This window comes from Astatotilapia calliptera, chromosome 20 (assembly GCF_900246225.1).
Source record: "Astatotilapia calliptera chromosome 20, fAstCal1.2, whole genome shotgun sequence".
NCBI lineage: Eukaryota > Metazoa > Chordata > Actinopteri > Cichliformes > Cichlidae > Astatotilapia > Astatotilapia calliptera.
This window is the reverse complement of record NC_039321.1, coordinates 24,640,677-24,666,753: the sequence shown is the minus strand read 5'-3', so window position 1 is coordinate 24,666,753 and position 26,077 is coordinate 24,640,677. Positions and strand designations below refer to the sequence as shown.

General features: G+C 39.7%; 1 protein-coding gene across 1 annotated transcript; it reads right to left on the bottom strand.

Moving 5' to 3' along the window:
* Positions 1–7,317: 7,317 nt before the first annotated feature.
* On the bottom strand, positions 7,318–20,062 carry LOC113013577 (dihydroxyacetone phosphate acyltransferase-like). The gene is made up of 16 exons (XM_026154591.1): positions 19,994–20,062; positions 18,091–18,291; positions 17,824–18,000; positions 17,055–17,184; positions 16,797–16,924; positions 16,625–16,700; positions 13,679–13,830; positions 13,444–13,574; positions 12,760–13,001; positions 11,966–12,223; positions 11,803–11,882; positions 11,410–11,550; positions 9,107–9,206; positions 8,111–8,204; positions 7,933–7,994; positions 7,318–7,748 (listed from the first exon to the last, which is right to left on the bottom strand). The coding sequence occupies exons 1-16, from the start codon at positions 20,003–20,005 to the stop codon at positions 7,681–7,683; spliced, it is 2,052 nt and encodes a 683-aa protein (XP_026010376.1). The 5' UTR covers positions 20,006–20,062; the 3' UTR covers positions 7,318–7,680.
* Between the last annotated feature and the right edge of the window lie 6,015 nt (positions 20,063–26,077).

Sequence of the window (26,077 nt, the reverse complement as noted above, 5' to 3'; positions counted from 1 at the left end):
ATATATATTGTAATATATCTATAAATGCATAAAAAGATACACACAAACAGATTTCTAATAAATTACAATAACAGTAACTCTCCCGCTCTTCCTCCGTGAAAAGTTTGGGCGTCATTCTTGACAGTACATTATCCTCTAACTCTCACATCAATAATATCACTCGCTCAGCATATTTCCAACTCCGTATCATCAATCGCCTCACTCCACATGCCACTGCTATTCTCGTCCATAGTTTCGTTACCTCTCGGATTGATTACTGTAACTCACTTATCTGGCCTGCCACAAAAATTCATCAACAAGCTTCAACGTGTCCAGAACTCTGCTGCCCGTATTATTACTAGGAGTCCCTCTCACCACATCATCCCTATCCTGAAGCAGCTTCACTGGCTCTCGGTTCAACTCCGTATTAATTTTTAACATACTCCTTTACACATTTAAGGCTATTCATTCTCTCTCCCCACCATATCTCTCTGACTTGGTAAAGATCTCCATCCCATCCCGGTGCCTCAGATCCTCCTCTTCTCTTCTTCTTTCTGTTCCTTCATTTCGTCTTATTACCATGGGGTGCAGGGCTTTAAGTTGCTCTGCCCCTCGACTTTGGAAATCCTTACCCCCTGACCTCAGAAACATCAGTTCTTTCCCCCTTTTTAAGTCCACCCTCAAAACCCACCTGTTCAAGATAGCGTACTCTGTATAACTACTCCATGCTCTTAAACTTTGTTTCCATTGACAGTGGAAAATGCTTCATGGTGGATGTCAATCGATTCACAAATTTTACAGTAAGATTTCTTGTTACTGATGTAAATGTTTTAACTAAAATCACTTTGATGCCAAATTTGCTAAAAATCATTGAGTTCTACTCTATTTACCAGTTGAGCAGAGCCTTTCAGTCAGTGATGCCAAGGCTGTGGTTCAGGCAACCACTGCCACTACATTTAGTTGACTCTAAGGACTCTTTGACAAAGCAGTTAAAAACATTGTCGTTTAAATGGGCTTCTGTTGAAAAGTTAATTAATTATTATTATTTACTTATTGTAAAACTACCTGTTTATTTTATTGTTTTACTGTATTTTTTTATGGCACTTAATGTTCTTATTTATTTGACTCTTTATTTTATTTTGTCTATCTATAGTTCCATCCATCCTTTCTCTTCCACTTATCCAATTCAGAGTTTCTGGGGGTGAAACTGGAGCCTGTTCCAACTACCATAGGGCAAGAGGCAGAGTACACCCGGTTAGGAAAACTGTCAGGTTGTCCAGAATTCATGTTTTGCAGTTTTATAACAAAGAAAAAGTGTTTCCCACACACAGATTTTAAGATGTAGGTAAATGAACAGCTGCTAGCCCCAGACCTTTATGGCCCCTATTTTTCTTTACATAAAATGCCGCATCATCTGTTAGTCCAGGTTTTGGAAAATATCAGTTTTCACATGCCAACTAATCCTCCTCTATCAAAATCAATTTTGTTTACATGAAGTAGCTGTAGGATCATCTTTTTGGACAGGGACAGTAGCACAGCTTCTTGAACATCCTCTATCTCCTGCAGGTTTAGGATGTCATCAGTGGCAGCCTGGGAAAAGTGACTCTCACCTCACTAAACATTAGACATGCAGATCGTGTCTACAGTAAGGGTCCTTCTTCTAACTGCTGAGGGGTTAGAAGTACAGCACAGTGTTGATTGGTTTGCAGGGAGGGCAGGAGATTCAACTCAGACTTCTGGTTTTCATTCACTGTTGAGGGGAATTGGTGGGGAAAAACAACTATGGCGCATTTTGTTACATTTGTTTCACCTTTATGGAAATGTTAAGAAAAACAATGTCTCAAACAAAACCTGAGATCTTTGCTTTTTATGGTGTTTAGAGCCTTATTGCAACATTCTTTTACATACAACCAAGTGTTTTATGCCAAATCTTATTGGAAACCAAGTTTAATTAAAGTGCTCTCTTATTAATTTTCTCAGTTAGTCATACATCTATGGAAGTAAACAATACATCTATGGCAATATATTAAAAAAAAACCCCACAGGTGAGACATGTCACGTGATGCGTCGAGCTGAGCAGACGTGAGTTTATGAGCTCTGCACTGGACAGCTGTAAAATATTGGTATTTTAGCTCATTTTTGCCAACAAGTTGCCTCGAATATCTATATAATGTCTCTAGACGAGTTTTTCGCACACCCTGGATCAAGCAAAAAGAGAGAAATGAGCAAACGTGGAGTCAAAGCAAAAGCTAGCAGTGACCTGGTAGCTAGCAATTGCCCCGAAAAGGAGACCATGTGCGACGCTGAGGATGCACTAAGTACACTGCGGGATGACGTGATTGTGGACAAGGTGACTTCTAACATATCTAAGTATATGGATATCAAGATATCCGAAGTCATAAAGCCAATAAACGAGCTCACTGAGAAATTCGACAATCTGATAGAAAGAATGGAAACAGTGGAGCAGCGGGTCTCGGACTTGGAAGATGTCACGGCTACAAATGAGCCACGTATTGCCGCTCTCGAGACCCAGCTTAAGAAGGCCATGGAGCGTCTGGAAAGCTTTGAGAATCAGAGCCGGCGGCAGAACGTGAGGATTGTCGGGTTAAAGGAAGGCGCGGAGGGTAGAGCACCAGTGGACTTTTTAAAAAAATGGATACCAGAAGTCCTGGGCCTTCAACAGGGTGCCATTACAGTCGACAGAGCCCATCGCACTGGACCACCTATGAGGCTTACCGGCACGGAGGGACCGCGTGCAGTACTGGTCCGGCTTCATTACTACACCGATACACAGAGGATTCTCCAGGCTGCCAGGGCTAAAGGTACCGTAAACACAGAGGCAGGAAAAGTATCCTTCTATCAGGATTTCTCCGCCGAGGTGGCTCGAAAGAGAAAGGAGTCGGCGAATGCGCGTAAAGCTCTCCGAGAGGCGGGGATCAAATATTCCTTCCTTTATCCAGCCATCATTAAAATATTTAACCCCGATGGCACCAGCATCTCCCTCGCGACCACCCAGGACGTCAAGGACTATGTGAGCAAATTGCCAAGACCTAAATAAACTGTTGGTGCACGACAGCGTCATTGTAACGTAAGTTACAAACTCGAGGCTTACAGCATTAAAGTATTGATAATGAGCTAAGGTATAGAGACTTTGATTTTTGACATAGACTCCAGTGCAGGGATGTTACGCGTTTGTGGCCTCCCACAGCTGTACTTTAGAGTAGGGTACATCTAGATGTGTAATTTATTTTTTGTTATTTTGTGTTATTTGTGTTGGGGAGGGTTGAGGTTTCCAGGCTTTGTGTTCAGGTTTTTCTGGGAACCAGTGTTCTTGTTTTATGCTCAATTATTTTGGTTAATAGGCTCAGACTGGTCAAATGTAGATTTGGTTAAATATGTAAACAGCACAATATATACATTACTTTTCCTATATGTCAGTTAAGATAAGTACTTGGAATGTTAAAGGGTCCAACAATGTGGTGAAAAAAAAGTCCATTTTAAATTCTCTGAAGAAAGATTTGACTCACATTGCGTTTTTGCAAGAAACCCATTTGACAGATGATGAACACAGAAAATACTGTAGAGAATGGGTTGGTCAAATTTTTTTCTCATCCTACTCCACAAATAAAAGGGGGGTTATTACCCTTATACACAAAAATCTTCCCTTCAACGTTATAGCCACTCACAAGGACAATGAAGGAAGATATATATTGGTTAAAGGGATGTTGCATGGGGAAACTGTTCTCCTAGGTAATATATATGCGCCGAATGCACAGGATGGCGAATTTTATACGGTATTATTTAGTCAATTAGTGGACATGGACTGTGCTAATATAATATTAGCGGGTGACTTTAACTGTGCTTTATGCCCTAAAATGGATAAATTTCCCCCACAATCTATCTTGACCAAAAACTCCAAAGCCCTTTGGCAAATTATAAATGAGCTTGACCTTATAGATGTTTGGCGACACTATAATCCACTATCTAAGGAGTACACTTTCCATTCTAACCCTCACTTGTCAGCATCTCGTATAGATTATATTTTTATGTCCAAGTGTATCAGTCAGTTAGTTCAGCAGGTAAATATTGGTCATATAGGTCTCTCTGACCACGCTCCTGTTGTCTTAACCATTCAACCCATGAGACATATTGAGCGCTCTAGGTCTTGGAAGATGAGCACACTGTCTCTTTTGGATGAGAAATTTATACATTTCATAACAGAGCAAACAACAGTATTCCTAGAAATAAATGATAAAGAGGAGATAGACACGAGAACTTTATGGGATAGCTATAAGGCTTACATGAGAGGGATGATTATTTCATACACAAGTCATAAAAGGAAGCAACGATTAACAAGGCAGTTAGAGATCGAGAATAATATCAAAAAGCTGGAGAAACAATACTATGTAACAAAATCAGCTGAAACATTAAGTGAGCTTAATATTGCCAGGACATCTTTGCGTAATTTGATAATGCGAAAGGCTGAAAGAGATGTCCTTCTTGCCAGACAACGGCTTTTTGAATCAGCTAGTAAGCCTAACCGCTTTCTGGCTCGTCTTGCAAGGAATACTCCATCAAGTTCCTTTATCACAGCTATTGTGGATGTGAATGGTGAAAGACAAGTAGGAAACCGTCAGATTAATGAGTGCTTCAGAGAATTCTATACAAACCTATATCGATCTGAGATGGACATAACAAGGCTTAACTCAGGCTTCTTCCTAAACGACTTAGTATTCCCTCAGCTTTCTGAAGATCAGGTAAGCCTGCTGGAGTCACCCATAACAATGATAGAGGTGGATAAAGCTATATCTGCACTCCAGTCAGGGAAATGTCCTGGGGCAGATGGTTTCCCAGTAGAATTTTTTAAGGTAATGAAAATGAAGTTAAATAGTTTATTATTAAGGGTTTTTAATAAAGCATTTGAAGAATCGAAACTCCCAGAATCTATGTACCAGGCTAATATAACATTGATAGCTAAAAAAGATAAAAATCCAGAGTCATGCTCATCTTACAGGCCTATTAGCCTTCTTGGTGCTGATAATAAGATACTTTCAAAGATACTGGCTCTTAGGCTAGAAAAAGTAATGTGCTCTATCGTGCATGCTGATCAGACAGGTTTTATTAAGGGGAGGAATTCTTATAATAATACTCGACGCCTATTTAATATTATTCATTTTTTAAATTTTCATCAGATCCCTGGGGTTGTTGTTTCTATGGATGCCGAAAAGGCATTCGATAGAATTGAATGGGAATATATGTTTGAAATAATGAGAAGATTTGGGTTTGGAAAAAACTTTCTGGGGTGGATCAAAATCATATACAAATCGCCAATAGCATCTGTGTTAACTAATGGCTTGTTATCTTCCCCATTTTCACTGAGCAGAGGTACAGCACAAGGTAGCCCATTGTCACCACTATTATTTGCTTTGGCCATCGAGCCCTTGGCCATGGCCATTAGACAAAATCCAAGTGTTCTTGGAGTTAAAATTGGGGATAGACAACATAAAATTCTGCTTTATGCAGACGATATTCTTCTGACACTGACTGACCCGGTTAACTCTTTACCCGTTCTTATTAGGTGCATCAAGGACTTTGGTCTTATATCTGGATACAAAGTAAATTTTGATAAATCTGTTATAATGACTTTGTGTAGTGGAGGGGATAATGAACCTTTATATGTTAAACCCTTTCATTGGGCACCATCAGGTTTTGTATATTTGGGAGTTAAAGTTACACCAAATGTTGGACACTTATATAGAGAAAATATTAATGGAATGGTTCAAGATCTTCGGGAGATGCTGACAAGATGGAGATCACTTCCGATATCATTTTTGGGAAGAATAAATCTCATTAAAATGGTAATCCTACCGAAAATATTATATCCCACAGGCATGTTGTTTGCAATCTTGAAATCAGAAGATATTAAAGTAATTAACAAGGCTATGGTGGATTTCATTTGGGCAGGAAGAAAACCCAAAATTAAATTGGAGACACTACAGTTACCGAAAGATCTGGGTGGGTGGGGAGTGCCAAACATAGAAAATTATGTCCTCTCAATACAAGCGAGGATTCTTTCTTCCTGGATACATGAACATTCTGATGTGCCATGGCTAAATATTGAGGAAGTATTATGTAAACCATCCTCACCTGTTAACTTCTTAGGGAAACGTCTAAATGACTTACCTCACGTAATAAAGCATAACCCACTGATATATAATGCTATGTGGACGTGGGGAAAACTGAGAAAAATTTTTAACAGTAGTCTTCCGTTTAATATCTTGTCAACGTTTATAAATAATCCAGACCTTCTGCCGCAAAACATAGGGTCAAGCTTTGTGGGATGGCATAAAGTAGGTGTAAAGAGGTTTTATGACCTCTTTAAACATGGTGAGTTTAAATCATTTGAATCCTTGAAGTCCCAGTATTCTATGTCAAAGACTGAGTTTTATAAGTATTTGCAATTGAGAAATTATGTGTTAAAAAATGCTAAAACATTACGAATCTCAACTGCCTCTTTTCGGTTGGAGAAATTTTTTTTGGATAATAGGGAGCATAAACATTTTGTATCAAAGTTTTATTCCGAGATTTATGCCCTAATCGAGGATAAACTGGCATGGTTGAGAAAATCTTGGGGGACGCTGCTTAAATGTGAAATAGATATACAGGCATGGGACAAAATCTTGCTCCTTCCATCCAAAATCTCTGTTTGTAACCGATTTAAAGAATTGCAGTACAAAATTTTGCACAATGTGTATATTTCTCCATATATTTATAGTAAGTATAATATGGGAATATCTCCAAACTGTCTCAAGTGTAAGGTCAGAGTGGGCACTAGATTCCACTGCTTGTGGGAATGTGCTATTATTCAGTCATTTTGGAAAGAGGTCTGCGCCAATATTAGTACAGCCATTGGTCATCAGGTGACAGAAAACCCATTAATGTGTATATTGGGATATATTCCTGTCTCACTGGTACAACATGAGCATGTAATTCAGTCACTGTTAATGTTGGCCAGGAAAAGCATTATGTTGAGATGGGTGGGGGCTGAGCCTCCCTCCATTTCTCTATGGAAGTCGCTCATCATTGAAGTTATGACTCTGATCAGGCTGGGACATTATATTGATGGGAGCTCCCGAATTTTTGTTTACAAATGGAAGAGACCACTGGAAGCACTGGGAGTAACCTATAAACTGGATCCTAGAGGACAACAGTTATGGACATAATGTCGTAATATTCTAGTGCTGTGTAGTGTTATTATTTTGGATGTGAACCAGTCTTATATTTGTTGGGGAAAAAAAGTTAAATAAAAGTTTAAAAAAAAAAAAAAAAAACCCCACAAGATCAGCAATGGAAAGTACAGTTATCTTAACCTAAATGTTAGTATTCACCAACTGATTTTGGTTAAAGTGAAACAAAATCAGTAATAGGCCACCTTTATATTACCAGTATTTATCCTGCAGGGCGTTTAGCTTCATCTCAGTCCTCTCAGGTCTATAAAGGACAGAGTGTTAGCCACCATTCAGTAGATTAAGTCTGGCCGGCATCAAGGATCAAGTATTTTGCCTGTGAGCACAGACTGTATTTGTACCGATTTGACTGTGTAAAGATAAAGAGACCACAGGGATGACAATGAGGTAGAAGTAGCGAATAGACGGGTAAGTTCATTGGGGAGGGGGCTGTGAGCTGATACTGAGGATGAATTTATTCCACTTGACACTGAAGCCTTGCGTCAGGTGTAGTGTGGAGGCTCTCAAGAGGGACTTTCCCAGCTACAGTGAGAGAACAGGAAAAATGGATCCCTTAGTCTATCGTACTAAACAGAATAGCAAACTCAACCACAGTAAAGACATTTTATAATCAGTATATTTAAAGACAGCAAGGTAAAATAAATAATAATTCTCAAGACGCACAAAAAAAACTTTATCGTTACTGGAATATCACAAATAAACTTACAGAGTATGTCACCAGTTCTGCTGACAGCTGCTTTGTTCACTTTGTATTCCTTCTGCTGGGACCTGAGATGAGAGGAGTGCATCTGTAACTTTGGCATCAGCATTATGGACAGCTCCTCAACCAGCAAAGAAAATGAACTTAAACCAAACAGGGATGTAGGTTTAATTTCATTACTCACGCCCTCAACTTCGTCACCGCCTCCAGTCTCCGCAGTGCAGAAAGAACATTTTTCTGTGTGTCAGAAGACAGGACTTCAAAGGTGCGAAGGTCACCTGCAAAAAAAACAAACAAACAAACACCCCACAAACTGTAAGTTTGTAAGTTACCAGTAGGGATGGGAATTTATAAGAATTTTGCGATTCCATTATCGATTCTCACTGGCTCCACTTTGAGAGTCGTGACCATCTCTAAGCAGCATATCAATGACATTACATTCATGCAAAGTAATTACAAATTTCCCATCTTAGTTGTGATCAGTGTTTGGATCATTACTCAAAAAAAGTAAAGTAAAAAAGTACATTACTTAATTACACCCAGGAGAAAGACATTTGTTATTCTACTCATTACAAAAGTGATCTTTCTCTAAGTATTTAGCTATGAACACAAAGCTGACAACACAAATCAAAGATAAAAAAAACCAGCACAAAGACATTTTAAAGTGATCGTCACAGTGACTCTACTCTAGAAACATGAACAGGTAGAAACGGAGGTAGCAGCCTGACTGCTCATCAGTTTGTTACCTGTTGAAGTTAAGCAGCGGCTTCACCGCAAATGAAGGCTCACTTTATCATGGTGCTGGGCTGGGGTCAGCATTTACTCAGCTTTAACGCAACTCTTGGTTCTTGGCTAGCTTAGCATTAGCATGCTGTCTGTGCAGGTGCTTGCAAAGAGCCTAAGTTGTATTAACAGTATAATGCAGATGTTTCTGTTCTGGATCAGTCTCCACTTTACCATCAAGCTCTCATTCTTTTTTGCAATAAAAATAAAAGTGATGTCCATATCCACGCTGGAGACTGTGCCACTATTTTTCCAATTTGACACACAAATTAAAATCAGCTGATTGTAACGAGAGTGCAAGAATCAAAAAAAGGGACTGATAAGGGTTCTTGATCCCTAGTTACCAGGTGGGAGAGGTCTCTAGTGGTCAGAGGTCATTTCACACACTCAGTTGTACCTGAGAGGATGAGTTTTGTAGCCAGGTTTCGGACATCAGGTAGGAACTGTTCCTCAGTAAACACGTGATCTTCCTTTTCACACAAGTACCTGAACATCAGCTGGACAATAAAAAAAAACATTCCAGTGAATTTTAAAGCACATAAGTAGGACTCATCTTTAGTATCTCTTCAGATTCTGTGATATGAACTGCACCCCCTCTCTAAAGATGATCTTAATATATTTGTGCTGTATGCAGGCAAACCATGAAGTGGACAAAACTGTATTTGTCTTACTAAAGACAAAAAGTTTTCAAATTCTATAAATCAAGTTTTTAATACAGTTTTGTTTTATGGTCATAAAATGGCTTAGGGAAAATATTTAAATTTTATAAGTTTAAAAGATGAGAGTACAGCATGTCCTTTCATGTTGTTAGAAACAATGCCATGATTGTTAGTCATAAATATGTGAGAAATTTTTTTAAAGTGATTCATGTTTAATGACCTTTCTTAGATTACACTAAAAGGTCCATAATTTGTTGGACATTGACACTTTTTGTGGTTTTCTCCTCAAGTGAGGGAACCATCATTAGGCTGAAAAACCCACATAAACCCATCAGAGAGATAGCAAAAAAAACTTCAGGAGTGGTCAAATCACTAGTGAACAGAAAGGTTGCACCAGCTATAAAATCCACAATCAAAACATCTGAAAGATCACAGAAGACAACTTAAACTAGATTGTGACGGATCTAACCAAGTCAAGAACACTCTCAGGAAGATAGGTTTTATCATGGTCAGTGTTGAATCCAGAAAGTCTTCAAGAATGTAAACCCTCTGGAAATACAGAGGGTTTAGGTGTAGACCACTGATTACACATGTAAGAGGAAGGCCAGATTAGACTTTGGCAGAAAACATCTAAGAGACGGCACAAGCAATCTAAGGGTTTTATCAACAAAGAAATGGTCTGTAAAAATCAGTCATCTGACCTCAACTCAGAAACTGAAAGCCTCATAAACAAGAAGCAGCTGAAGGAAGCTGTAGTAAACGCCTGGCAGAGCAACTCAAGGGAGAAAGTACAACATTTGGTGTCCATGGTTTCTAGACTTTAGACAGTCATGGACGAAAATACTGCACATTCAAAGTATAAAAAAATCAGTTCATATATTTCAAAATAAAATCAGTAAATCTGTCTGCTTTCACTTATTCTTGTCAGGGTCACAGGGGGCTGGAGCCTACCCCAGGTACTATAGGCAGGGTACACCCTGGACAGATCGCCGGTCTGTTGCAGGGCTAACACATAGAGGCAGACAAACATTCGCACCTATGTGCAATTTACAATTACCCTAACCCCACTAACTGTATGTCTTTGGACTGTGGGAGGAAGCGGAGAGAACCCACACAAACATGGGTAGAAGCGAACTCAGGACCTTCTTGCTGTAAGGCAACAGTGCTAATCACCACACCGCCATGCTGCCCCTATATTTAAACGGTGCAGGAATGATGGCTAGAGTGGAGCTGACACCGCTCCAACCGTGGAGCTACTTCTTTCCTGGCTCAGATTTTGCAAAATGGAACAACAGAGTTGTCAGCAACCTGCTTTATTATCAAACTAATTAAATGGCTTTGGTCACCGCTGTTTTCCTCTTCGTTGGGATCCTGAACCCTCCAGGGACATTCATAGCCATAGCTGTGGTGTCGGCAGACATATTTGGACCAAAGTAGTTGTTTATGCTGGATGCTCTGGTTCAGCAGAAGGAAACCATTCAAAAGATCCACAACTTTCAGGATTAAAAGTGAAACAGTTACTGAATTTGAGAAGAAGCAAATGCACGTGTGCTCTTTTCTTTCCAAAGATTATGACTTTTGGTTTTTTTTGCTAAGATTTCATTCCTTTTTGTTTCATGCACAGCTTGTGATTTGGAAAGCAAGATTGTTATCTGAAGGGCTTTATCTTCACCTCAGGGCTTCTGTCACTCTATCTAGGGCTTGTTATTTCTATTCTTTGAAATCTCTAATGATGAAAAAAGATTATGTGATTGCTGCTTAAAGTAGAATTAGACTCCTCTATACATCAAGTTCATTCTTTAAACAAATTAGAAATGTGCGGTTGAAAACAGTTACAATTAGTGTACGTGGCAGCATGTCAAGCTAATAAAACTATATGACAAAAGTGGTATGTGTAATCAAATAAAGTTCCAAATTAAAATTGGATAATTCTGGATTCAGTTCTGCTCAGAAAAAACGGTGTGCATAATATGTTGTTCACAACAGTCACTCCTCACTAAATACACTTAGTCACAGAGAGAGATACTCAAGTTAAAAGGACCTGATATGAGTCTAAGAAGGGTTGCAGCAGCTTCTGCAGAAAGGATAAAACTTCCAGCCCCGTTTCCAACACGATCACTTCCTGCTGACTGATGTGGACTGCTCCACATTTCTGCAGGAGTGAACATGCCTCCTCAAAGTCCTAAATGATGGAGAGACAGATATATGCAAGATGAATAACAATAAATATATACCCATGATAATAATCTGCCTCATGGTTAACCATACAAGTGTGTATGAATATGACAGTAGCAAAAAACGTAAGGACCATAAGCACAAAATTTCTTAGGTCAGCTTTTCCCAAGAATGGGATAAATGAGAGGCTACAGTGACCTTGGCCTTTGACTCAATTCATGCACAAAATAATGCTGATCCTAACAAACATGGCTGTTACCTGCACTGCCCTGCCAGGGATAAAGATAAATTCATTGGAGAAGACGTCCTGCAGGAAGCAGAAAAAGCTGAAGAGCTCATCTGTGAACAGAAAAATGGGTCACAGCTAAACAAGATATGCCCATTCATGAGACTGAGAATCTGTAACCCCACCTAACTCTTACCCTTCCGTGTGTTTTTTGTGATGTGGATGGCTGTAGCAAGTATTCCTGGACGCACAAAGACATGCAATGCCTGATTCCTGTAGGAAACCAGCATCAGCACCACTACCGCCATCCTCATCACACCTTCCTCTGGGCTCAGTGGATCTTGCCTCGCAGGGTCTTCATCCTGAACCAGGTAGATACGGTCCTCTTTATGATGGACAATGGAGTGATGAAGAGCCACGGTGGATGACATCACTTCTGAGTCTGGGATGTGTGCTGCAAAATGCAACTTTCACATAAGTTTGAGGGTCATAAGACCTTCACAAAGTCATGTGTGCGAGTGTGTGTGCATGTGTAAGTGTGCACACGTGCCTGCATGTGTCAATGTTCACACACAGGACACCTGTGAAGTGAGACAGTTCAGTGGCATTCTCTTAGGATAAGTTACTTAAAGTGTATTAATCCACTGAACATCTCCTAAGTGATTCTGGACACTTGTGCCGACTTGCATTCACCTAATCTTTATGATCCACACAGGACCAGGTCAAAAAGAGCCATTGGTGCCCTGAGGTGAGACGCTGTCACATGCACCAACAGGGAAACTACTAACCTTTCTACATTAACTGTCTGGTTGTCTAGCATTGCAGTATCCTAAGGCCACCTACTGGTTACTGAAGGGAAAGCAAGCTTCATTAAAGGCCCATTATAAGCAAAGCCTATATTGATCTTAACCCTAAGCTTGATGCTGTGGCTTTTCTACACAGCATAATTCAAATAAATTGATATCTTTGAAATCTATCTGGCCCACCCACCAGGCCAGTTCAGACGGGCCCCGAAATCCAGCACCAGCTTCCTGAGCCAGAGGGTTTTTTCTGTGAGCTGATGCCACTGCAGACCCTCTTCCGTTAAAGTTGTGAATGGAGTCTGGAGCAACAGGCAGGCCATCAGAGACCAAGGGCTGATCAAAGAGCCCTCCTCCTGGGTTCGTACAATCAAATGGGCCAGCCAGTTCACACAGTCCTGGGTCTCTGCAGTTGGCCTCTGGGGAAGATTTCTGAATAGAAAACGAGACAGATTCTAAAGTTATATACAGGCTGTGTCTTGAAGTTTTGAAGGTTTACAGTGACACAAATATTAATTTAAGTTATATTATTATTAAACTTGTTAATGTTTTTGTTAATTTGGTGCATTTTACCAAGTTATTTTGGTTTAATTTTTTATTACTCCTATTACTCCTTTTATTACCTTTATAAAATTACAATTTTAAAATGTAAAGGTTTTTATATTCTTCAGTTGAATTACCTGTATACAACTAATGGAGATTACAATTAAAGAATATATAGATGATAAATTACAGTTATTTAAGTTATTTAGTACTTAAGACTCTATAGACTTTTTCTATTTAGACTTTGGTTGGTAGATACTCAATATTCATATTTGTACCTACAGCCATGTGTGATATTGGCAAAAAAAGAGAAAAAAAGGGAAATCTGTACCTTGGTATGAGGTTGTACTCGCTCCAATTTATCTTTCCTTCACACAGCTGTCGGGCAGACAGGGGGCGGCCAAAGTTCACATGCATGCAGCCATAATCTTCCTGCAGGACTCCGCTAGCTTTAAAGAGTCCCTGCAGGGAAAGAGTGAGGGCAAGAGGCATGTAGTTTCATATCTTTTAGAAACAAAGATTATATGGGAATTTTTTATCAAGTCATAAATGAGGCTGAAACTTACGGTGATGCTTTCTTTTGGTCTGGGGACACCCAACAACTCAAGTGCAAGCAATGACTCCTCCAGCACTCTGTCATAGCTGATACTGATGGGCACCAGGGTAATATCAAACACCTCACCTTTAAAGTATGGCTCCAGCACCATGTCCATCATACCTACAGAAAAAAGGTGAACAATAAATATTAAAATTATACATAAAATGACCAGTAAACTTGTTTGACTTTTAACTCTTAAAATATCCTAAACCTAGAACAACCCTTCAATTTAAGAGAACTAAAATAATAGAAAAACATGACAATATGACCTAAACATAAATTATTAACCAGATAAAGATCTCTGTAATTAGGGTCGTGGAGAAGAGCTTTCAGAAAAGCAGAACAGAGAAAGTCCATCACATTCATATGCAATTGTAACAGTGTTTATGTTGTATGTGATTCCACTTGCCATGTTAACCACGATCTATTTGTGTATTGTGATGTTTACTGACTCAATGGTGCCCTTTTCTCATAGGCAGTGGATTAATACCACTGGCAGCGTTACAACATTGCCAGATTACGAGGGACAAGCCTGAGGTGGGTTGTATATCACAGCACTGCGCATGATCATTAGATTTTGGCATTTGTGCAACCACTATGGAGGATATTCAATTCAATTCATCCATCCATCCATTCGCTTCCGCTTATCCTTTTCAGGGTCGCGGGGGGCACTGGAGCCTATCCCAGCTGTCATAGGGCGAAAGGCGGGGTACAACCTGGACAGGTCGCCAGTCTGTCGCAGGGCTAACACATAGGGACAGACAACCATTCACACTCACATTCACTCGCACATTCACACCTAGTGGCAATTTGAATTATCCAATTAACCTATCCCCACAAACTGCATGTCTTTGGACAGTGGGAGGAAGCCGGAGTACCCGGAGAGAACCCACGCAAACACGGGGAGAACATGCAAACTCCACACAGAAAGACCCCGGCCTGATGGTGGAATTGAACTCAGGACAGTGCTAACCACCGTGCCACCGTGCTGCCAATTCAATTCAATTTAGTTATATTTATACAGCGCCAAATCACAACATCAGTCACCTCAAAGCACTTTATATTGTAAGGTAGGCCCTATAATAATACATACAGAGAAAAACGCAACAATCATATGACCCCCTGTAAGCAAGCACTTTGGCGACAATGGGAAGGAAAAACTCCCTTTTAACAGGAAGAAACCTCCAGCAGAACCAGGCTCAGGGAGGGGTGGCCATCTGCCACGACTGGTTGGGGTAAGAGAAGGAAGATTAAATAAAAGACATGCTGTGGAAGAGAGCCAGGGATAATAACAAGTGTGATTCAAGAGAGGTCTATTAACATATGTTGAGTGAGAAAGGTGACTGGAGAAGAAATACTCAATGCATCATGGAAGCAGCAGCCTATGCCAATTGCAGCATAACTAAGGGAGGATTCAGGGTCACCTGATCCAGCCTAGCTATATGCTTTAGCAAAAAGGAAAGTTTTAAGCCTAATCTTAAAAGTGAAGACAGTGTCTGCCTCCCAAATCGAAACTGGAAGCTGCTTCCATAGAAGAGGGGCCTGAAAACTGAAGGCTCTGCCTCTCATTCTACTTTTAAATACTCTAGGAACAACAAGTAAGCCTGCAGTGTGAGAGCGAAGTGCTCTAATAAGGTGATATGGTACTATAAGGTCATTAAAATAAGATGGGGACTGATTATTTAAGACGTTGTATCTGAGGAGCATGATTTTAAATTCAGTTCTGGATTTAACAGGGAGCCAACGAAGGGAAGCCAATACAGGAGAAATATGCTCTCTCTTTCTAGTCCCTGTGGTACTCTTGCTGCAGCATTTTGGATTAACTGAAGGCTTTTTAGGGAGTTTTTGAGACATCCTGATAATAATGAATTACACTAGCCCAGCCTTGAAGTCATAAATGCACAAACTAGTTTTTCAGCATCACTCTGAGACAGGATATTTCTCATTTTAGAGATACTGCGCAAATGAAAGAAAGCAGTCCTACATATTTGTTTAATATGTGCATTGAAGAATATATCCTGGTCAAAATGACTCCAAGGTTTCTCACAGTGTTACTGGAGGCCAAGGTAATGCCATCCAGAGTAAGAATCTGGTTAGATACCATATTTCTAAGGTTTTCGGGCCCGAGTACAATAACCTCAGTTTTATTTGAATTTAGAAGCAGAAAATTAGAGGCCATCCAGGGTTTTACGTCTTTAAGGCATTTCTGCAGTTTAACTAATTGGTGTGTGTTATCTGTCTTCATGGATAGATAAAGTTGTGTGTCATCTATATAGCAGTGAAAATGTAAGCTATGCCTTCTGGTGATAAGAATATGGCCACTGCAAACTGTCTGACTGTTAATAAGAAGAGTTCAGGTGAATTGTTGCCAATGTGTGGTGATAAAACAGTCACATAATAGTACTGTACACTGGCTAGCTTAGCTAGCAAGATACTATGCTACCATAATATGCTATTACCTTTGCATGCAGCTCAAACACAGCACACTACAAATACATAACCAGAATATGACCAGTACATATTCTGTTCTTATCCAGGTACACAATATTTATATTAATGAACTTGTTATATTAGTTTTCAGCATTAAAACATTGCCAGATTATGAGGGACGAGCCTGAGTGCACTGTGTTTAACTCACCTGCAATGAGTCAACCTGCCTGGCCAGTACATACTTAGTACTTACCCAATTAATAAATGGCAGCACTATAAGATAAGCAAGTCTCGTCCATCATTTACTACACAAGGCAGAGTCAAGTCATACTTTTGAACCAGTCAGTTACAGCAAAGTATAATTTAGCCTAGTTACACAATGAAATTAAAGCAAGACAGAAAAAGTCCAAAAGAATCAGATGCACGCACTTTGATATCCTGGGACACACTTAAAAAAAACAAGGCGGTAAATTTGGACACTTACCAAGCTTTGGCACTAGAGACTTCAGTGTGCGACTCCTGAAACCTTCTACATAAAACTCCAAAGGAGCATATCCTGTCTACAGAAAACACATTATGCTGTTGGAACCCTTCCTTTGATTGAAGTTTATTACCAAAGATGCATTCAGGAATATGCTGAAAAGTCATCGTCTTACCCTGACAATTGTTTGTACATATTCTAAAAGCACCGCCCAGTACAGCTTGTCAGAGCCGATTGCTCGTCGGATATAAAAAGCTCCAGAGCGACGCAGAAGCCCTCCAATAATCGCCACATCTGCAAGACCTTTAAAATGGAGCAGAAGAGACAAAAATTTAAAAATATATTTTTTTGTTGCTACACTATAATTAACTGGATATAATGTAGTATGATTTAAAAAAAACATTTTGTTGTCTTAATATGAATAGATACTTGCGAATTCCTGCAGCAATGACAGGTACTGGGATGTCATAGGTGAACAGGATGTAGGATATAATCAAGAAGTCCACATAACTCCTGTGATTGGGTATCAAGATCACAGGACTCTCCTGGATGGCCTGCTGCAGCTGCAGTGACAGAAAAATTAAAATTTTCCAGAAATCAGTGAAATTACACACTGCACTAGTAGGTTCTATTTGTAGTATTAGTAAGATGGAACAAAAAAATCCTAAGTGCTAAAAAGTAAAATAAATCTAATAAAATACTGTGTAGCTAAAGTATGTTAAATGGCAAACCTCCGAATCCTACAGCAAATATATGAAAATATATGAAAATACTGGTGGTGGCCAGTTTCACTTGAGGATGCACCAGTTGTTTCAATTTCAAAGTTCTACGTCGTCATTCTCAATTTATCAGATTCACAAGATGTACAGAAAATTACACCTCTGACCTCCAACCTTGAGGTCAAGGTCAATGAGATTCACACTCATCTGAGATTTTTAGTAGATACCCCTACAGTATTAATGTGAAACTCCTACATTGCTTCGTTTTCAAGTTATCAAACTCACAAACTTAGGTGTCCACGCTACCTGCCTGCTTGCCTGGTGACTACAATACTGTATCAGCCTTTTACGGCTGAGGAGTAAAAATGGTTTACTATATATATATATATATATATATATATATATATATATATATATATTCATTCTACTATATATGTTGAAACAAACTGTTAAACAATTGATTAAAGTGTATTGAGTCCCGACCATGTTGAGTCCCTCCATGTTGACATAGATGCTCCTGTAGAGTCTCTTGAACACCTTGTTTAGAGTGTAGCCCATTAGCCTGATAAACCCCAGCTGCAGATTGTGAGACATTTCCTTCAAAATCCTAGAAGCATCTTCTTTCACCTTCTCCACAGATGACCCCGTCTCCATGGCAATCTAAGAGGGAATATGAGCCAAAAAGACTCACTCCATATTGGCAACGCTATAGTGTAAAGCTTCATTGCCTTAAATAAAAAAAAGACTCACCTCTTTGATAATATAGCACAGATACTGGGACTCCAGTACAGCTTTGTTGAGGTCAGAGGTGGAAAGGGTTGGGGCTCCTTTGTACGGTTGCGGGTTAAAGGTTCTCAGGGCATAACCAAAATCAGTGGTGCGCCTCCTCTCCTCCAATATATCCGTGAACTCTTCCTCATCCTTTAGGCTTGCAGTGGCTGAATCTTTATACTGGAGGAAGGAGTAAGGTTTATGTTAACAGTCGTAAAGTTAAGATGTTGGACACTTGTAACAGGATAGAAAACAACAGACCAGAGGTGTGGGCAGCAGCACAGGACACCATTGTTTGGATTCATTAGCATCACGTTTTATAGACTTTCAGCTTTAATTAAAGGAATTCAACAAAAGTATTTAATTAACTATTCAGGAATTACACCCATTTATATACACAGTATTTTTTTTCAGAGGTTCAAATTAATTTGACAATTGACAATAGAAGACAGCTCAAGTGCATTATCACAGCATTATTTCTAAAGTCGACTAAATCAAGTATACCACATCATCTGTCAAACATATTGGAGGCCTCGGTATGGCATCGGCATGTATGGCTGCCAGTGGTAACAGTTTATCAGTATTTATTAATGATGTGACTACTGATTAGAAGTACCAACATGAATTGTGAAGTGTACAGGGCTGCTCTTTCTGTTCATATGCAGTCAAATACTGCAAAATTCATTGGACACCACTTCACAGTGCATGCGGATAACAATCCAATCCCTACTGCAAAACCAACCCAAGAGTTTCTTAGGTCACGAAATAAGATTTTCTTTAGTGGCCAAGTCAATAATCTGGTCTCACCCAATAGATCATAGTTTGTTTGTTTGTTTTATGAGGACAAAGCTGAATGGAAAATACCCCAAAACAAGCAGCAACCGAAGGTGGCTTCAGTGGCTGCACTACCTTATATTTCAAATGATTTTAGTTTGTTCCATTACTTCATCGCTTTTTACCCTGTTAAACCTCTTGAATTTAAACAACCTGGAGGTCTGTAGTTTAGTCACTGTGAGTCCGTCTGATTTATAACCCAGTGTGATGGTGTACATAGGGAAAACTACAAAAAAGGGTCATTGTAATTAAGGATCCAACTGTATTTTTTTTTTTGCCAGAACAAAATGGTGAAGATATAAAATAAAATTTCTTTGCTACAAAAGCGGAAGCAATAAAAGCAAAAATGAAAGAACAACGAAAGAAAGAAGATGAATGACTGCTATTCACAAAGCGGGTTCTTTTGAACAATTATTTTGTAATTGTGCATCGCTATAGTTATCCAGTTAATCTGCTATTATGCTGTACTGTGCTCGCCTCACATTATAAGCAGGGGGTTGTTTTTAATTTTTGACACCCGAAATACCTTCGAAACCACTTTTGGCCTAAAGCACAAGTGACTGGAATCGAAATCACATACAGTGGGTATTTATAGTTTCTGTTTCTCTTTACAATAAGGGAAAAATACGTTTTGGGCTTTGTTTTTATTTTGAAAAGTGAGTTAAGAGAAAATAAATACCCTATAAAGAATACAAAGTTTATCGAGGAAACCCCGTAAAAAGTCATTATTTCCTCTCTGCTCTATTCTGCAGGCTGCTGTGACCTGCCAACACTGGCTGGTGACAAACTATTAAGCAACACCGGCTTACATACACTTTTTTTGACCAGCTTACGGCTGCCAGTCTACATAGGACATCCCTGCCTGCGTAATTAACAGTAAAAAACATTCCTGCTTGAAGACAGACAACAGCGAACATCCCTACAAGTTTCGTTCAGCGGTCTCCTTCTGGCTTTTATATATCATGGTAACTTTGAAAGGTTTAGAGAAAAGCGTCGACAGGCCCGAAAGAAGACGATAAAACAGACGCTTTTAACACTTGCTTCTTACCGTACTCGTCATTCTATAGGGGTACTAACACGACCAAGGGAGGTGATTGGCCTCATTGACTTTCGGTTTTTGTACTTGGACGTTATCTTCGCTCAACACTTGTGATGTATGCAGCACTTCGGGGCACAGGGCCAATGGTGTGGCTGGGTTTTGGAAACTCCTCCTCCAAATTGTAATGCTCAGCCCTCTGCTCTCAAGTAACCCCTCCGATGTTGTGTAGGATAGATGTTTCAAATGAACTGGAGTTTGTCTATTGTAGAAAAAATGTCTGAATATTTTGGGGTGGCACATAACCAGGAATTAAACGTTAACTGAAAGGCACATGCAGAGGGGGGCTTGAGCACCTGCCTCTTTCCCGATGGGTGCCCCAAGTGCCCTTTTCTTGAGTCAAAGGAGCTTGCAAAGAAAAGCGTCTGGACTTCTTTAAGTTACTTGAAGACGTTTCACCTCTCATCTGAGAAGCTTCTTCAGTTCTAAGGTCAAATGGCATAAGGCCTTTTCTAAGGCCTTTTCTTGAGGCATTTTTTTTATATGTGTGTGTGCGTGTGGAGTCCTGCCTCTGCCCCTCGACAATAACATTTAACTATTAATTAAAAATTTGAAAAGGATCTGGCTTGCATCAGTCACATGACTACCATTAAACAGTGCACGCCCCTGACGGCAGAGGGCGCTGGTTCCAAGCCTGTGTAATGACAAACCGGGAACGAGCTCGCCAAGAGCACGCGCATTTTTTGCCGCCTGAGCGATGTGGAGCTGTAGGAGAAACACAAATTAATTGGGAGACGCAGGCTGATGCAAAGAAAACCATAGCACACAGGAGTATTAGGTTATTATGTACACGTTAGTAAGTTGTCTTGTGGCAACTTGAATTGAAATAAATAAATAGAATAGAATAGAATAGAATAGAATAATCCTTTAATTGTCCCACAAGGGGAAATTTGGTTGTAACAGCAGCCAGAAAGACACATATACAAACAAACAGTACACAGGACACAGAACAGGAACATACACATTTTTTTCTTACATATTTACATTAAGGACAATGGTTACTATAAACAGAGTACTGTACAGTTATTAAATTAAATAAAAATAACTACAGAGAGAAAAAAGGACTCGGTCAGGTCGGAGCTGCTGGCTGCCAGCTCAGAGCGGCACCGGTAGCGTGCTGAGCGTGCTGTGTGTGCAACAGAGCGATTAAACATTACCTGTCCTTTTATTAACTGCAAAGCTGACTGCTACGTAGAAAAGGAGAGTACGACCATGTAGTATTTAAAGCGTGGAAGTACTGATCTTAGTTTGAGTTTGATTCCGTAAAAACTGACAAAAACATTAGCGTCCGCTGTACAGACGAAGAAAACTTCTTTCCATAGCAAAAATGTAACTTCAAATCTGAGCAAGCACCGAGCATGCTGCCACAGGAATGTGAAATTCACAGAGAAACCGCCGGATCCCCCCATTGACATGACCGCTGCAACACTGGGCAAACCTCCACTGGCTGCACTCCTGCTAAACAGGTGAAAATAGATTTAGTGATGTCGTCCTCATCACTGATGGGGACGACAAGGAGTACAGAGGACTGACTCAAGACTTTGTGGACTGGTGCCAGCTGAACTACCTCCAGATCAATGCCAGTAAAACCAAGGAGCTGGTGGTAGACTTCCGCAGGCACAAGCATTCTCCACTGCAACCACTGAACATCCAGGGTATGGACATTGAGGCTGTGGACAGCTACAGGTACCTTGGTGTTCATCTGAACAACAGACTGGACTGGACTCATAACTCAGACGCCCTCTACAGGAAAGGGCAGAGCAGGCTGTACCTGCTGCGGAGACTCAGGTCGTTTGGGGTGGAGGGCCCACTCCTGAAGACCTTCTATGACTCTGTGGTGGCTTCTGCTATCTTTTATGGTGTGGTCTGCTGGGGCGGCAGCATCTCTGCTGGGGACAGGAAGAGACTGAACAGGGTGATCCGAAGGGCCAGCTCTGTTCTAGGATGCCCTCTGGACCCAGTGGAGGTGGTGAGTGACAGGAGAATGGCGGCTAAGCTGTCATCCCTGTTGGACAACGTCTCCCACCCCATGCAGCAGACTGTGACAGCACTGAGCAGCTCCTTCAGTGGGAGACTGCGGCACCCACGGTGTGGGACGGAGAGATTTCGCAGGTCTTTCCTCCCCACTGCTGTCAGACTCCACAACAAAGACTTTAACTGAACAAAAACACACATCCACACATGTGCAATAACACTAAGTGCAATAATCTTTTCTGGCATCGTTGTATTTTTACTCAGTTGTATATAGCATTCGTATTCTATTTTTATCTTATTGTATATTTTTATTCTATTTTATTCTACTGTATATAGTATATTATTTTATTCTATTCTGTACAGCTGTGTACTGTATTTATTCTTATTGTATTCTAATTTTTGCGTCATAACTTTTGCACTGTCCACTTCCTGCTGTGACAAAACAAATTTCCCACGTGTGGGACTAATAAAGGTTATCTTATCTTATCTTATCTTATTTAGGAGCTGCTGAATCTTTGATTTTATTGTTTGCAGTGTATTACTTGCATCTATTTGAAAGAGTGAGTGTAAAGTTTTGCAGAAAATCAGTTTAAATGTTAAACAAATTTCTTCAAGTCAAAGACTATTGCATATAATTAAATTTTTGCTTGATGCAATGTGCATAAAATGAAAAGATTAAAACTAATAAAACAAATTAAAAAAAGACTTTTCCATTTGGTTGAATTTTATGTGATGGATTATGCAGAAAAAATAGAATTGGGCTGAAAGGTCTATGTGTTATTACATATTCAGGTTGTGTATCATGTTTTTAAAAAATAACAAAGTAACTAATTACTTTTGAAAATAAGTAATCAGTGAAGTAACAGGATTAGTTTTTTGAATAAGTAATTAGTAACTAATTACTTTTTTCAAGTAACTTGACCAAAACTGGTATTTAAGAACTTTGTTTTCTTCCATCCAGTGTTGCATTCTCCCTCATTCCACACTGTGTTCCGCCTGCCTGCCAGTCTGCCTCTCTGTTTAGTTTAATTTGTAATTCCTGTTCGGTTAGTGTCGGTTCCAGGTGTTCAGCAATAAAGCTGTTTTTTGAGTTTACCTTTTGCCTCCTGGAGTTTGAATTTTGGGTCCTCTAGTCCTGCCTGCTGCACACAGCCCATGACGGTAAGAAGGTGGGGACATTGCTCAAAATCCACTGTGTAGCTGTTCACTTTTGTTTTAGCAGCAAGAGCCTGTGCCATCGTCATCAGCTGATCACTCTGCTTTCCTTTACACATAACGGTTATGATCTAGCAGAGGTGTGGACTCGAGTCACATGACTTGGACTCGAGTCAGACTCGAGTCATTAATTTTATGACTTTAGACTTGACTTGAAAAAATGTTCTAAGACTTTTGACTTGACTTGGACTTTTACACCAATGACTTAGGACTTGAATTGGACTTGAACCGGTTTACTTGAAAAGACTTGATATTTTACCCCAAATATAAAATTTAACATGCATATTATATAGAGATTGAAAATGTGACGTCATTCACGGGTAGAACCGCAAAGGATTCTGGGAACTCGTGGCAAGCGGTACTAGCGCACGCAGGCTTTCAATTAAAATCAGTTATACAGCGATAAAAAGAAACACAAAAATGTCAAGAAGCTGTTGTATTATTAACTGCAATAGCCGGTCGCATGACAGCCACGGGAAGCCGACGGGTAAAGAGATCGTTTTTATCGGATTACGTCGTTGAAGATAAATTGTTCGAGCCATGTTTCCGAAGTAACAAAGAGGCGACGGATGGCCTGGATTGCAGCCATTCAAAGACCAAATATAACGTCCCAGAACACTCCAGCTCACAGGTTAGTCTGCTCCAAGCATTTCCACAAAGGTCAGTCTGCTGTTGTAGTTAATGCGTCATTTTTCTTAACATAATTGGTGATATAGGTTACAAGCAAGTCTGGCGCTGAACAGAAATTGTCGCGCTATGCTCCTGTGTTTATTGTGCATAAATAGTGAATTGTCCTGACACAATATTGCGTTTCGCTTCTGTTATTATGGTACATTGACAAAAACATATACTTTTATTCACAGGATAAAACAGTTGTTTTGTATCACTAATTGCCCAGTACGATTACAGCATACAATATTATTGTCACTGCTACATTTCTGTGATGCTACCAGAAATTATTTCCACTGCTAATTAATTACCATTGAGCTCAAAGGTTATATTAATAAACGGTTAACGAATGTGTATTTATGACGACGATTTGTGAGACTGGTAAACTTATGATACGTACGATGGTCTTTACTTTCTACACGGTGCATTTCAAGGTCCCGTACCCATCCGTCGGTAAACTGTACCTGGGCTTGTTGCAGTGACCGGAAGTTACTAAACTTCATGAGTGTATGCACTCACTCCAAGAAGCGTATAAATATGCATATAAATATGCTACGATGAGATAGCTGACTTCATCTAACTAGCAAATGTTTTCCAGGCTACGTTGGTGATACAGTTTTTTTAATGTGTATGATATTTTTGTCATGCGATTTTAAAGCCGGTCCTACAACCGCATCCAAGAATAACATGCAGCTTATCTCAGAACTGTCGGTGAAAATTATTCTTGGAGCTAGGTTTAATTGAGCTGCATTTTAAAGAGGTGCAATTTCACAATTTGTGTATATTTTCTAAGTTCACTATTTTGTCATGTGTTGAGAAAAACACAGATTTAAAAATTACATGGTCTAATATTTACATTTAGCATAACTGCAACATGCTTTTTTTCTTTTTTTTTTTAAAGACTCGAAAGGACTTGAAATTCAAAATTTCAGACTTGTGACTTTACTTGGACTTTTACACCAGTGACTTGCGACTCGACTCTGACTTGCCTGACATTACTTGAGACTTGACTTGAGACTTGAGGATAAAGACTTGAGACTTACTTGAGACTTGCAAAACAATGACTTGGTCCCACCTCTGTGATCTAGTCCCATTTCACAAGGTGGTGTACTGTTCCAGATCATTTTCCAATTGCTTCATTTGATTTGTTTCAGCCGCAGATGACAACTGGAGACACATTTAAAGGTGTAAACAAAGTGATGAAAAAATTAAATGGTAGCCTATAGAAAACATATCCTCCAATCTCTAAAATGAGTGTAAGTTTGACATTGAAAAGACATCCACAACAACCACATTTGAACTATAAATAGCTGGTACACGAAGGTCTGACGGACAACCACACTAGATGCGCAGTAGACATTGAAGAAAGACGCCATCTGACTTTACAAAACAACTCCTTCAGTGGACGTTCATATTTTATCCCAGACAGTTCACACAACATTTGAAATACACAGCTGGCTGAAGCACAGTTAAAACTGTATTTACATTATTTGACATTATTTTAACCAGGCAGTGTGCAAAGGTGAGACAGGCCCTTATATCACCCAATATGCCAGTAGCTAATTTGTTATAAACCAACTTTACTTGCCACAATCTCACATTTCTGAATAAAAACTCGGACAAAGCAGTTACCTTCATTATTACTTTCAATGAAAAGGTAACTCCATAAAGGAAGCATATTTGACACGACAGTTTACAGTACAGTGTACAGTACAGAAGTACCACCCCAGCCAGTAAATTTTAAAATGAAAATTTCAAAAAGCCTCCTTCGCTGACCAGACCTGCTGTGGGTTCACAAGGGATCACTGTTTAATGGTGCCCTGTCCATAGGCAGGTGGATCCTGAGGGCCAGTGGGGTGGGCTGCCCAGAGTCTGTTGCTATCTGGGAAAAAGAGTATTCACTACTGATCAAGTTTTACCTTAACGTAGTATGTCAATTATATTTTATTACTAATTCACCTTGTCATGGTGTGTGCATTTTACTTCCTGTTTTATTTTGATGGTGTCATATCTCATGTGTGATGTTCAGTTGTGTTCCCTGGCGTTTCCTATCTTCCTAATTACCTAGTGTGTATATATTGCCTGAGTCTCCCTTTGTTCGTGTCATCCCTCATAGTTGTGTCCTCCTTCACAATATGTTTTCTCCAATGTATCCGAGATTAGATTTTCCTGGTTTGC

What these genes read in the sequence shown, in the direction of transcription:
- LOC113013577 (XM_026154591.1), bottom strand. An exon ending in GCGGTGACGAAGTTGAGGGC is followed by an intron (nt 7,995 to 8,110) that starts GTGAGTAATGAA and finishes CTCTCATCTCAG; the next exon opens with GTCCCAGCAGAAGGAATACA. An exon ending in CAGAACTGGTGACATACTCT is followed by an intron (nt 7,749 to 7,932) that starts GTAAGTTTATTT and finishes CTCTCACTGTAG; the next exon opens with CTGGGAAAGTCCCTCTTGAG.